At 30.2% G+C, this 14,196-nt stretch overlaps 1 protein-coding gene across 3 annotated transcripts in view; it reads right to left on the minus strand.

The window, feature by feature from the left end:
* LOC118186050 (AP-3 complex subunit delta-1-like) overlaps positions 1–14,196 on the minus strand; it is a 401,929-nt gene that overhangs the window by 160,854 nt on the left and 226,879 nt on the right. For all 3 annotated transcript variants that reach the window (XM_085808093.1, XM_085808094.1, XM_085808095.1), the window contains exon 12: positions 4,641–4,786. In XM_085808093.1, coding sequence (XP_085664219.1) covers positions 4,641–4,786 — 146 coding nt within the window. The remainder of the gene's footprint in view (positions 1–4,640; positions 4,787–14,196) is intronic.

Genomic DNA, 14,196 nt, shown 5'->3' on the forward strand with positions numbered 1-14,196 from the left:
ATTCTTCAGCCATTTATGAATTGAGTTTACAGATATCAAGAACGTAAGTATCAAGCCTATATGTTAATGGAGGCTCAGACCGCAATGAGCTCAGGATAACAAATAAGTTACAATGAAGATTATGAATTTGAGAACAAGTAAGTTTGTTTCAAACAACCTATTTGCATATGTGAACTACTCTATTCTAAATCAAGATGATTACTATAAATTCTATTCCTGTTATTGCTGATTCTTTAAGAACTGATGACGGTGATGAGTTATCCAAAAATGAAAGTGTTTGTGATTCTAATAAGGACGATGATGTTAATTCTAATAAGTCAGTCACCTCCCATAAATAATTCATTGGATAAAAACATTATGATGTTTAGTAATATTTCCTTACATTTTTGTGACATTTCAGAAACTGTTTCAAAATTCAATGGAACTGATAAATATACGTTTGAATCATTCATTTGCAATTTAGAAGAATCTTTTTAAATTATTTCAGTTATCCGAATTACAAAATATAGTGTTTACTAAAAAATTGCTAACTGGTTCTTTTAGAATATTTATTCAGTCTTTCAAAGGTATATATCATGTGACAAGTGAAAAGAAAATCTTTTACCTGAATTTGATTCTTAAAACTCAGTGAATCCCTCTCTGAGTATGTAATTACAATGTAAGCAATAGTCATAGTTCTGTTGACAATTCATCCTTACTTGATTATGTAATTAATGGAATACCTGATCCAAATAGCAACAAAATTATTTTGTTATGGTGTATTTTTGAATTTAAAGAGAAATTAAAAGTATATGAGAAAATTCGCACTCCAGATGCCTAAGGGTTATTCAAGTACTAACACGTGAAATACAGCATGTATTATACCTAGTAAGAGTAAAGAACCAAGGTGTTATGATCATGGAAGCATAGGTCATAATTCAAACTTGTAACTATAAAGGTAAAAAGGATTTGAATGCTTTAAAAGTAATTTGTTTGGACGCAAAGCCACAGACTGTTGCAAAACATCACCTAAAAATATCGAAGATGCCAAAACTGTAACTCGAGTTACTCAGACTTGTCAGGAAGAAATGGATAAAACTTAATTGAGGTAATTTGCAAATAGATACTGGTAGTCAAGTAATGTTAATCCGAGCAGATGTATATAAGAAGATAGATTTCCCTGATCTACAGCAAATCTACAAGGAATGGGATTTGGCAAAGGGAAAATTAAACCTATACAAAGATTTAAAGATCAATTTGAAATTGATAATTTATCATTTCAAATTGTTAATGTTTCTACAAGCTATCATTGGTACTGATGTTATTAGGCAATTAACTATAAATGAAAAAGGAGTTGAAACTAAAAAAATTGCAGCCAGAATGCATAGTGATATTTAAAATGACAAGGAAATCGACTTAAATCACATTAAAGACGGGATGCGTAAAAATCAAATAAATACTACAGTTATTAACATACTACAAGCTGAATACAATAAAAGCATCTACCCTGAAGATGAGAACACTGTCAAGAGACAAACTTCCAGTTCACTGTGAGCCGAGACCCCCCCCCCACACACAGCAGTATGAAATTGATAAACAGGTTTCTCATTGGTTAGATAAACTAATCATAAAACCAAGGTGTTCTGATTACTCAAGAAATGTGTTCAGCAGAAAGACAACTCATATCAATTATGTGTGGATTATACATACCTGAGAAAAAAAATTCGTGATCGTTTCCCTCTGCAATTAATTGATGTCGGCGCTGATAAATTAGAGAGGGCAATAATATACACTATATATATTAGACTTGAAAATGAGATTTTTCATCTTGAAGTAGACAAAAAAAGTACAAAATACACATCTTTCATACCACAAAATAGACAATTTCAATTTTTGAAAGTCCCTTATAATCTTGCTAATAGCCCAATCATTTTCCAAAGATGATGTATTTTTCCTATGATATTTTTTTGCAATGACGTATTTTGTGATCCTTTCAAGGATAACACTGTGGCAATCTATATGAACAGTATCATTATTCTTTCCAAAAACAAAACTCAAGGAATCTAAAAATTGAAATGTGTGTTACAGGCTGCATCAGAATATGGATTAGAAAAAAATATTAAGAATTGTCAATTTTTAAAATGTGAAATCAAATTTTAAGGTCACAAAATTAAAGATGGGAAATTATATGCTTCTTCTAAAATGAAAGCAGTAATTAACTGTTCGGAGCCTAATTATAAAAAGGATGTAGGCTTAGCTGGTTATTACAGGAAAGTCATACCTAATTATTCATTAGTTACAAAATTGCTTGGTGATTTATTGAAGATTCTAAATTTGAGTTTGGAAATAAAGAACTTTATGCTTTTAATGAATTTAAACACATGTTGACATCTGTACCTGTTTTGTGTTTTATAATCCTGTACCTGTTTTGTGTTTTATAATCTGTACCTGTTATGTGTAGCTGAAACAGAAAATACACACCAATGGTAGTGCTGATGGTTATGGTGCAGTTCTGCTACAGAAATCCTGAACTGATAATCAGATGCATCCAGTTTATATGAGTAGGAAAACAGCAGACATTGAACATTCATATTCGAGCTATGAATTAGAAGTTAAAGCAGTCGCAGAAGCTCTAAAAATATACAGGGTGTATGTATTAGGTATTAGCTTTAAAACTGAGAGATTATAATGCATTCAAACAAACCATGAGAAAGATATTTATACCGAAATTTAGTTCACCATTAATGTTACAAGATTACGATTATTCAATCAAACACAGAGCTGGTACCTGTATTCAACTTGTTGAAAATTTGAGTAGAAGCCCTGTATGTATGGCAGTTCAATATGGTATAACATTTAAGATAATTCAAGCTCAAGAAACTGAAAAAAATATAAAAGCTATAAAAAAAGTTTTGGCATCACAACTGTGTTAAGATTACTGCTTGCAGAATGACATGCTTTACAAAATGGTGGATAGAATTGAAGTATTACTAATACTTCAGAATATGCAACTTGAAGTAATTAAAGACACACATGAACAAGGCCAAACTGCTACCAAATGTACTAAAGATTATTTTAAACTATAATTTTATATTCCTAAGTTGACAAAGAAAAACTGAAAAATGCATCACAAATTGTATTACCTATATACTGGCCAACTGAAAATCTGGAAAGAAAGAAAGCTTGGTTTGGTTTGTGTGATTATTGCAAAGCCTTGAGGGCTATCTGCCTAAGAGATGCCTTTGTGCAGGACTTTCTAAGGGAAACTGGCTTGCATGTACGTTACACATGGGCAAAACAATGAAAACGCACATGCAGCTAGCCTGTTTGTGGGATTTGAATCTAGGACTGAACTATTAGCGTTCAGTGACTTTACCTCTGTTGGGCCAGAGAGAAGGATTATTATATATTTTAAAGTAACCCTATGAAATAGTATAAGCATGTAAATGCCACCCAACAAATTATTAATTCAACTTTTCAAAGAAGCATAAATTTGACACCATTCAAGCTTTTGTTTGGTATGAAAATGAAGACAAGAGGCTAAAAGAACAGACATAAGCAGAATGGCTTCATCAATCTAATCTACACAAAGAGGTGAAAAAACAGATTCAGAAGATCCGAGAGGAAAATCGAGACTTACAATCATAGTCGAAAATTCCCTTGTAAATACAAAATCAATGATATGGAAGCTATCAAACATACCTAATTAGGGCCAGGTATTAAGGGATAATCCTGCTTTTTTAGGTACACACAAAGTCATCAGAGTGAAAAGTAATGACATGACACGGAGAAGATTACACTTATCGAAGGATCTTTGAAGACTAGTACCTGTACTGAATACCTGAAACTATGTTCAGATAATCTTTGATAATACACCAATTTTGATGATTCCTGGTACAGAATTTTTCCCAATTTAACTAAAGGACTATTGATTTTAAAATGTGAACTATTTTAAGAGGGATGAAGATGATGTCTACGGATGAAATGAATTAAAACACATTCACTTTTTTTTTTTTTTTTTTTTCTTCTTCTTCAGTAAAACCCAAAACCCAGCGAGACTCAAAATTCAGTGAAACTTAAAATTCTGTCCTCTTTTTTTTTCCCCCTCAGATTCACAGAAGATGATCTTATTTTCAGCACGCCAACGTGCAGACTGTCAGAATGAACAAGAATGAGAGGGATGTCATTTTTCGCATTTCTCAGATGGCATTGCATGCTGTCTGATAGAACTCTGGTTTTGAGGAAAAAAATGAGACGAGACCGCCCTGACGAATGAAAAGATAATTGATAAAACACAAGATGTATACATTGAAAAGATGAAAGGACTTTTTTCTATTTTTCTTTGCTGAGACAGTATTTTTGTAAATATTCGTATTCCTGCAGTTCATTACCATAGTGTGTAGAAATCATTAATGTCTTCACTAAATATTCAGATTATCTATCAGTTGAACTAGTTTATTATTAGCCTCTAGACATCGAATTCTTTAGCCATTTATGAAATAAGTTTGCAGATGTCAAGAATAGTAAGTATCGAGCCTATATTATAGTGACCACTCATGCTGCTTTCTTTTTCTTCAGGGCATGAAGGGTTATTATAAGTAGTACCAGCTGTACATTCCCTACAACATGAAAATTAAATTTAAGATTCAAAAGAAACTCACCATTCCATACAAAAGATCAAGAGCTCGAAGTCGTATGGATTCATCTTTATCATCCAAACACTGTAATACTAAATCTTTATGTGCCTGGACACTTTTAGGGTGTGTCTTTAAAATTTTTGACATGGCTAAAAGACCCAAGTACTTTACTGTAAAAAAATATTAAATATATGTATTTTTAATAAATATTCAAAATAATTCAGATTAAATTTAAACAACACATCTGGTTGAAAAATAGCACCTTCATAATACTCAGAACTGTTTACATTCACACATGATTATTAAATACACAGCAGGGAAAAATATGCTGCTCTAAAATAGGAGTTAAATGCACAAAATTAACTGATGAACAAAAATAGAAAACTATTTATATTTTCATTGTTTTCCTAAAAATATAAATTTATAATTAGTGTTTGCATTATAGCATAAGCTGTTTTGCAAGAAATAACAGAGGATTCTTACACATTTCTGTACAGAGAAATTAATTTGTTAGGCTACATTTGATCTGCTAGGCAAATCTTGAGCACTTTTGCTTGCCCTGCCTGTTTCAAACATCGTCATTCCTTTACCATCCAGTTAGCTTCCCCTCTTCTAGTGCCACTGGCAGTCATAAGGTCAGTCAGTGAATATATTTATTTCCAGTTGACAGATGAAATGATCTAATAGGCTCATTGTGCCTGATTACATTGCAATAAAACAAGTATGCTTTCTGTGATTTTTTAATACTGTATCACATTTTTTGTTAGCAGTTTCAAACAATAAAATATTTTATGATTGTCTACAAAACTGAGTATGTTTTTGGGCTCTGACTTTTCAAGCACATTGCGCCCGATCATGTCATGCATTGTAAAATGTTTTAATAATTAAAATATTGCATATTGCAAAGTTTGACAAAGACATTTTCATAACATTATAAATATTTGTTTGATTCTAGCTTTAGAATATCGAAAAAAGTTTGATGATTTGAGAAACCTTTTAAGAAATTCACCATTTATTGGAGGCATCAGTTGAAGACAATGAGGATGTCAAGAGATTTTGATGTTGAAAGCTTCAAAAGATGGTGTAGAAGAACATGAAGAGAGATCAGAGACAGAACAAGAGGGAAACGAAGACGATGTCATTGACGAAAATACTCACTTTTATTTGGAAAAAAGCCAGATCACAACAGTCTTTTGGCTTCAGTAGTGATGGTAATGTTTTGGTGCCCTACATTCCAAGAAAAAATAAAAATGTCCTTCTTGTATCATCATTGCATGATGACCAAGCTACTGATCTTTCTCTTGCAAAAAGCAGAAACCAGAAATAATCAATGTCCTTCTTGTATCATCATTGCATGATGACCAAGCTACTGATCTTTCTCTTGCAAAAAGCAGAAACCAGAAATAATCAGTTTCTGCAATGAAATCAAGTTAGGAGTAGATATTGCAGATAAAATGTGTGATTCGTATAATGTGTCTCAGAATGTAAAATGGTGGCTCTTTTACAATGTTAAACATTGCTTGTAATGGGTTCACAGCTCTTAAAAGAAGGCTGTTCATAAAAAAAAACTGTCTAACGAACTTATGCTTGGACAACTTGCTCAACGAAGTCTGAATTCTATTGAAATGCCAGTACACTTAGAAGAAAAATTAAAGAGATACAGTACAAAGTTCGTAATCCAGACTCATCGGGACTTTGGCGATTCCGAATTAGGGGTTTTTCCAGATTATAGATCATCAATTTACATCTGGCAAGATGGCATGCAAAAATTATACAATTAAAAATATGAAACCATAATTTATGAAATAAAGAGCAATTATAATCTAAAAGGTATCAAAATTTACAAAAAAAAAAAAAAGCATAATATTTATTTGTTTACTTTAGTAAATATTTCTTTCAAAGTAAGTTGTTTAAGTTGCTTCGTTTTTTATGCTAATACTTTCTCTTTAATTCTATAAACAGACAATTTCTTGTTCAATTACAAAGTTCCACTGTTCAAGTCCTGTAATTGCTGTGTTGAATCGAGAATACCAACTAACTTCTCAATTTAAATTTTTCCGTTTTCAATAACCTCTCTGTCACTTTTTTCACAAACGGAAGCAGTATTTTCTGGATCTAGAACCATAACTACAGATTTCTCCATTCATTAATTGATTGATGATTGGGGCATTGTCATCGCAATGAAAAACTTCACAGTTATATAATTTTCATTTATTACCGCTTCTCCAAATTTCTTTACAAAATCCATTAACTGGAAAATTTCACCTTTAGTTTGCTATGTATGAATCACGCAATCTGCAACAGTAACTGAAATGCCTTAGAATCAGTGAAGATAATTTTAAACTAGCTTATACCGTTTGTTATAAATTAAACGCACATGCATAAAGCATACAAAAAAGAAGTTTGTGGCTTTGAGGTCTGGATTATAGATCATTCCAGATAATGGACATCGGGATTACAGACTCTGTACTGTATACTTCTAACAAAGAAGAACAGCAGCAGATAGAATATGAGAGTTTCAAGCCAGAGGGCGCTGGGGCGCTAGGAGAGGGGGATCTGCCGAGGGTTGCTACGTCATCAAACACGCGGCTTAACCCCGGATGTGCTGCATCCTGTTCGTGATGTCATCACGCATTATCACCTCGTATTATCTTGCTATTGCTACATCAACCACATGTTTCATCCTGTTTGTGTTGTAATCCAGTTTCATGCCGGTGCTTATCTATTAACAAAAATCCCCATGTGATTGCAACATGATAGAAGTTTCTAGTGCATTCTTTTTAGTTCAACAACGACCGCTAGAGGGCAGTAGTCTTACCCATAGCGCTTTCTGATTGGTTCTTGTGGCTCCTGAACAAGTTATTAACCATTATTTTTAATTGATTATAATATTTGACTTAATATAGTAGTATTTAATGAAAAAGGTTCATGTATTTGTCCATCTATGGCATGGGAAACGTGGACGATAACACAAAGCGGTGCTTTTATCTCCTGAATCCTATTATTTGATTATTATTTGATCGTATCTATCCTCTTTGTTCATCTGACTTAGTGGAAACCAGCATAAGGCTGATGGATTGCACATAGGCAATTCTGTCCAAACTTGCTCAGACCTTTGTACATCATCCATAATGAATGAATTCATAACTTTAAATAAATTTTGTTTCTATTTTAGGTTAAGATATTTTAAATTTCTCATTTCTTTATCTTACAAACATAATTTACGTAATTTTCTTTTCTTCTCGCCGTTAAATTAAATGCACTAATTTTAACACCATATTTTTTATATATAAACATAAGATTTTCTTCTTTTTTTACATTTTTAAGTTTTACATTCTTTCCCCTACTTTTAACTTGCAAAAGTAATAGATTTTATAAAAGTAATACGTTTTCACAATTTTATTTATTTATTTTTTTTCTCTTTTTATTTTACAAAAGGTTTTTTTTCCCTTCAGTTTAATCCTTCCTTTCCATGTTTTACATTTTTCACTTTATTTGTTTTACAAAAGCTGTACTTATTTTCATACGATTTTTTATTTATTTTTTACGAACTCCATCTTTTTTCCTATCTTTTACTTCAAGAAGTAATTTAAAATTTTTCTTTTGTATAAAAGTATTTTTTTAATTCTTTGAAGGATTTTCTTCTCTCATTTCTTTTTTCTTTCTTTTATTTTCCTCTTAAGGTTTCTCTTAATGTTTTAAATACTTATTGATGTTACACCTCCATTTCTCGAAGCGTAAAGTTACATATATATTTCTTTGTCTATGAAATTTAAGCTGGAACTTACACGCATATAATTTCCCTCTAGAGGCTTTCATGGATAATATAGAAACCTTAAGAGGAAAATAAAAGAAAGAAAAAAGAAATGAGAGAAGAAAATCCTTCAAAGAATTAAAAAAATACTTTTATACAAAACCATCTTTTTTCCTATATTTTACTTCAAGAAGTAATTTAAAATTTTTCTTTTGTATAAAAGTATTTTTTTAATTCTTTGAAGAATTTTCTTGTCTAATTTCTTTTTTCTTTCTTTTATTTTCCTCTTAAGGTTTTCTTAATGTTTTAAATACTTATTGATGCTACACCTCAATTTCTCAAAGCGTAAATTTACATATATATTTCTCTGTCTATGAAATTTAAGCTGGAACTTACATGCATATAATTTCCCTCTAGAGGCATTCATGGATAATATTTTCTGCAAATTTAAACGAATAAGTACGATGTTCCTTCCATATAGCTTACTTAGCATATTATATTTCTTATTATTTTTTTACGCTACTAATACTTAAGATATACAAAATTTTCTTTTCTAATGTATTACACCATACTACTAACACTTAACGGGTGATACTCCGAACTTTCTCTTCTAACGTATTATACTAACGTTTTGCAACACTATACAAAAACATCGTGAATTCTCTTTTACACATCTCATTTTTGTTCAAAGGATTCACGAAATGTATCAAACAAATGTAAATTTTTAACTTTCTATTTTCCATTTAGACATTTTGCCTTACATTTAAACTTTATCATCTTTTTAAAACATCCCTGTTAATATTTCTAATTTATTTTTTTCCTAAAATTAAATACAGACTTATACAGATTTTTTAAAGATCTACTGACTTTGAATTAAACCTTCTAATTCAGAAAAAATAAATTTTCACAACATAAACTCTACTTGAACTAATATGGATATCTCTAGCCAGTTTAGTTCAAATACATACGAAACAATATGAAATTTCTTATTATTGTCTACCCCAGTTTAATACGTACCAACAGCATTTCATTTCCTATTATTTTACATTACAGACATTTACGTGAATATATTCAGAAAACTCCTTTTAATTGAGCAGGAGGTTTCAGATATATTACTAACACAGATTGACTCTTTGAAATATTTTACAAAAATATCTTGGATTTTCTTGTACACATTGTATTTAAATCACCGAACATACGTTAAATTTTGATTTCTATCATGGGAAAACTTCACCCGGATTTTTAATGTGATCCCACCATTTACTGCAGACCTTCATAAACACTGCTATATTTGAACTTAATACAGATATTGTTTTTTAACAAGCTATAGAATTTTTAACTATAGAGAAGAATATCCACATTGTAATGTAATATTTTATATTCCCTTTGAGCCATATTTGTGTAAAACATCTAAAAAGAAAGGATGTCTTGACATGGAATTAATGTTAAGTCATGGAAGTTAAAATTTGTCATCTTTTTTCCAACTTAGAATATAAAAATTTCTCAGCTAGGAATATACATATATATATATATATTTTCGATCATTACTTTTACAAGTTTCAAAGCTTTTTAATATATTCCTTCTAACTTAAGATATGCATTTCAAATTGACAAACACTGAACTTTTACAGCTTTTTGAGAATGATTTAAGTTATGATACATGGCAAATAAAATCCCACATAACAGGGAATATTGACATGAATTTTGAAATAATAATACAACGTAACTTCAATATATTCAATTTAACTGAAGATACGCAATTCAAACTGACATTACTTTACTTAAGAGTTCTTACAGCTCTTTGAGTACATCTGATATTTAATTTTTCACAGATATGAGAAACATTTTTGCATAAGTACCATACAAAACATATAATATTGACATGAACTCCATATCATGACCAACGTTGGTAACTTAAATCAACCTTTAATACATTTTAGTAAGCACTTAAATCAACCTTTAATACATTTTAGTATGAATTAATTTTAAAAAGAAAAATTCAAATGCTAATATTCAAACAGAAATGCTTCACAAATTTACATATTAAGGAAACATTCAAGAGAATACTATATATCTAGAGATATTATTTACACTAGTTGGTAATGTAATTTATTAGATCAGCCGCAGACACATACGAGAGTTATGCAATATCCATGTTAAAACTTCCTACCAAGCCAAAGAGCAATAGTGAAATATAACATATAAGAAGGGGGGGGGAATGTCTGAGTATGGAAAACATGAACAAGAAATGAATATTTTTTCTGAAAACGTGCCAAATGGGATAAGTCAGGAGTAAGAACCTTAACCAGTTTCAGGAATAGGGCCTGAAAAATAATGAAGTATTTTTAATCTTATTTTTTGTGTATAATGCATTTATTTATACTAAAATATTCTGTTTGAAGACTATATTCTACACTTAGAAGGAATTTAATAAATCAGAACGATTTCGTTTTTCTGAAGATTCAGGTTCACAAATATTACAACTCAAAAGAAAAAAGGGTAGAGCGAGAATGAAGTATACCGTAACTAATAAAAAATTTTTTTCTTCCTAAAAAAATTAAAGCGAAACTTTTCGAACTAAAAAAATGTAAATGATTTTTTTTCGTCTTTTCAAAATCAAAATGTAAATTTTCCCCCTTACATTTTGAATTTAACATGGGTTTTCCCGTAGACATAATAAAAGTGGAGATTTTTCTCCCATTTTTTTCCACCTAAAAATATCTAAATGAATTTTTTTCGACTTTTCAAAATCAAAATGTAAATTTTCCCTCTTATATTTTGAATTTAACATGGGTTTTTTCCATAGACAAAATAAAAGTGGAGATTTTTCTCCCTAAAAAAATTAAAGTGTAAATTTTTCCCCTTACATTTTGAATTTAACATGAGTTTTCCCACAGACAAAATAAAAGTGGAGATTTTTCTTCCTAAAAAATTTAAAGTGAAACCTTTTCGACTTAAAAAATCTAAAAGAAAATTTTTTTTCACGTTTTTAAACTCAGTGTAATTTTTCTAACTACATTTTGAAATTAACATGGATTTTCCCAAAGATGAAATAGCAGTGGAGATTTTTCGTCTTAAAATATTAAAGTGAAAATTTTTCCAATATATATTTCTGCTTTTCATGCCATTACATCTCCAATGAAATTTGATTCATTGCCAGATAGTTAAATGTTTGTTATTTTTTTTCACATCCGAATGCATTTCGTGTCTTACATATGCTCATTACCACCAAGTTAGAAGTTAAGTGAATTCTTCCTGAAATACTGTACATTTCATGCTAGAAAGTATCTTCATTTTGAATCCTCTAATGTTTCTTTTTTCCTGCATGGAATGGAAGATTTCCATAAAGTAGTTTCAGCAAAGGAAACACGCCAGCAGTCTGCTAAAACTTTAAGTGAGCACCTGATCTTTGCTCTTACAAAAGTTAAGTAGAATTGAAGATTCTATGTGAGAGCGAAGGTCAAAGGCCCACTTAGAGTTTCAGGACATTGCTGGCATGTTTTCTTCGCTGGAACTACTTTATGGAAATCTTCCACATAAGTAGTTTTGTATAGTTACCGTCCAGATTTTTGCAGAGTACTTGATCTTCATTACATCTCTTTTCAATAAATTTACATTTTTATGCTATGTAATTCCAAAAATAAGCTTCGAATAGGATGAATATTTGCACATTCTACTGAATTGCCTAGATCTGAAGAATTTCTTTTACATCCAGATGTTTACCTTAATGTCTCCATAATCTGCATTTATTCCATCTGTCTTCTTATTATTGATAGGAAAAATTAAAGTTATGTGAGAGATTTAGAATACTGAAGTTCATATGAATGTTGAATAAAGAGGATGAATCTGGGATTGGATGCTGTCATAATTGACTAATACTTTCTATTCTAATAATTTCTTTTACTTCCAAATTTTTTACCTTATATCTGCATAACCTGCATTTATTCCATTCGTCTTCCTATTCCTGATGGAAAAAATTACACTTACGTGAGAGATTTGGAGTACCGAAGTTCATATGAATGTTGAATAAAGAGAACAAATCCGGTATTCTCTCATAGTTGAGTAATACTCTGAATAATAAAATTTTAAGAAAAGATCAGTTTCATTCACGGGAAAAAATATATTTTCCAAAAACATATCCAGGAAATCTATCACAAGTGTCAACATAAATGATCTACAAATATATTTTTAAGTATTTAAATTATTCATAAGCTGAAGATAAACCAAGAGAAAGAGTATCGAGAATTCATTGGCATATATCAATAGCAAAGATAAAATAGTTTCCAATAGCAAAGAGAAAACAGTTTCGAAGTGTTTAAAAGAGTACCGAGAGCACACTCTCTCAAAGCGCTTGCAAAAAGTCAACGACATCACAAATTCATAAATTTTATGGAACATGACATTATTTAAAAATTTTCGTTCTGATATAGAAAAATACTCATTAAATTACTTATTCGTATTCTGTAAATGTGGGTATTCTGTACGTGTTTTAAAGAAATAAATGTATACATTTTTAGGGAAATTTTGCATTCCATTTTGGTAATAATACTGATAAGTTAGAAAATTTTTCTGTATTGAACACATGTATCTACGAAATTCTTTGCGAAAAGCAGATAATTAATAATCATTTAGATTCTTCATTAGAAATCAAGTGTTATAGATGAAAAACAATTCAAAATTAACCAAGAGTACAACGGAGTACATGTATAAACTATTTTGGTAACCAGTTATGAACGTTTAAGTAATATATATCCAGAATCTTCAAAATTAGTAATGAAATGTTCAGTTTAACGTTGAGATTTTACTAAAGAAGTCTCTGTAATCGTAAAATGCTTGTTCAAACTGTGCTAACAGAAGGAAAAAATGTGCCTTTTATATAATATTCGCATGATATGTAATAAAAATGAAAACATGGCCCCGGTTCAGCAATGCAATGCAAGGTGTTAAGTAAGAAAAGGTTGTAAACTGAGTTTATGTCACGTACGAAAGGCACTGAAATAGCTAAAATTAGCAATACATTATCACTGGACTAGGAAACAAATTTTCAAAGATAATCAAGTGGTATGAAAATTAACAAAAAAGTACAACATGTACAAATTTTTCTTTGCAATAACTTATGAATGTTTCCGTTTCAGTAGAATGAAGTCGGAAAGTACAAATTTGGTAATGAAACACTCATTTCAGCCTTTGAGATTTAATCAACAAGTGCAATAAACACGTGTGTGATAGTAAAATTCTACTTGAAAAATGAGCATTTAGGGGAAAACATGACTTTCTTCTCATAGTCATTTAATATGTAATACAATAAGTTAAAATATAACACTGGTTCATCAATACAATATATTACTTATGTACGGTTAGTTGTCCATTTAGAATATGATAAAGAAGAAACTTTTGAGTCAAAGAGAAACATATTTACAAAACAATGATTCTTAGTTTCCTAGTAATTTAAATCAAGGTTCTGATGTTTCTCATGAATGTCAGATATTTTCTTAGACATGTTTCTAATGAAATTAGTATATAAACTTCTTTTAAGAAAGAAACTTCATGAGAAAAATCTATGATAGTGCAAGTCAGTGATTCTTGGTAAGTTCGAGAAAATATTCTTTATGAGCTGAGTTAACAGTCTCTATTCCCATAGTATACTAAAATAAAAAAATTCCATTTCTTTTCTTAATTTTCTGATTCAGCATGGTAGTGTTATTGACGTCAAATCTTCCAAACGTGCCAAACGTTATTAAATCAAACAATATATCTATTTAATTAAAATTTATTCCCAAATCTTTACATGGCAATGTAAAAGATAAATAAAATATTTGAAAATTC

Source organism: Stegodyphus dumicola, chromosome X1, assembly GCF_044657685.1.
Source record: "Stegodyphus dumicola isolate Sdum_Otavi_A_Nest chromosome X1, ASM4465768v1".
Lineage (NCBI taxonomy): Eukaryota > Metazoa > Arthropoda > Arachnida > Araneae > Eresidae > Stegodyphus > Stegodyphus dumicola.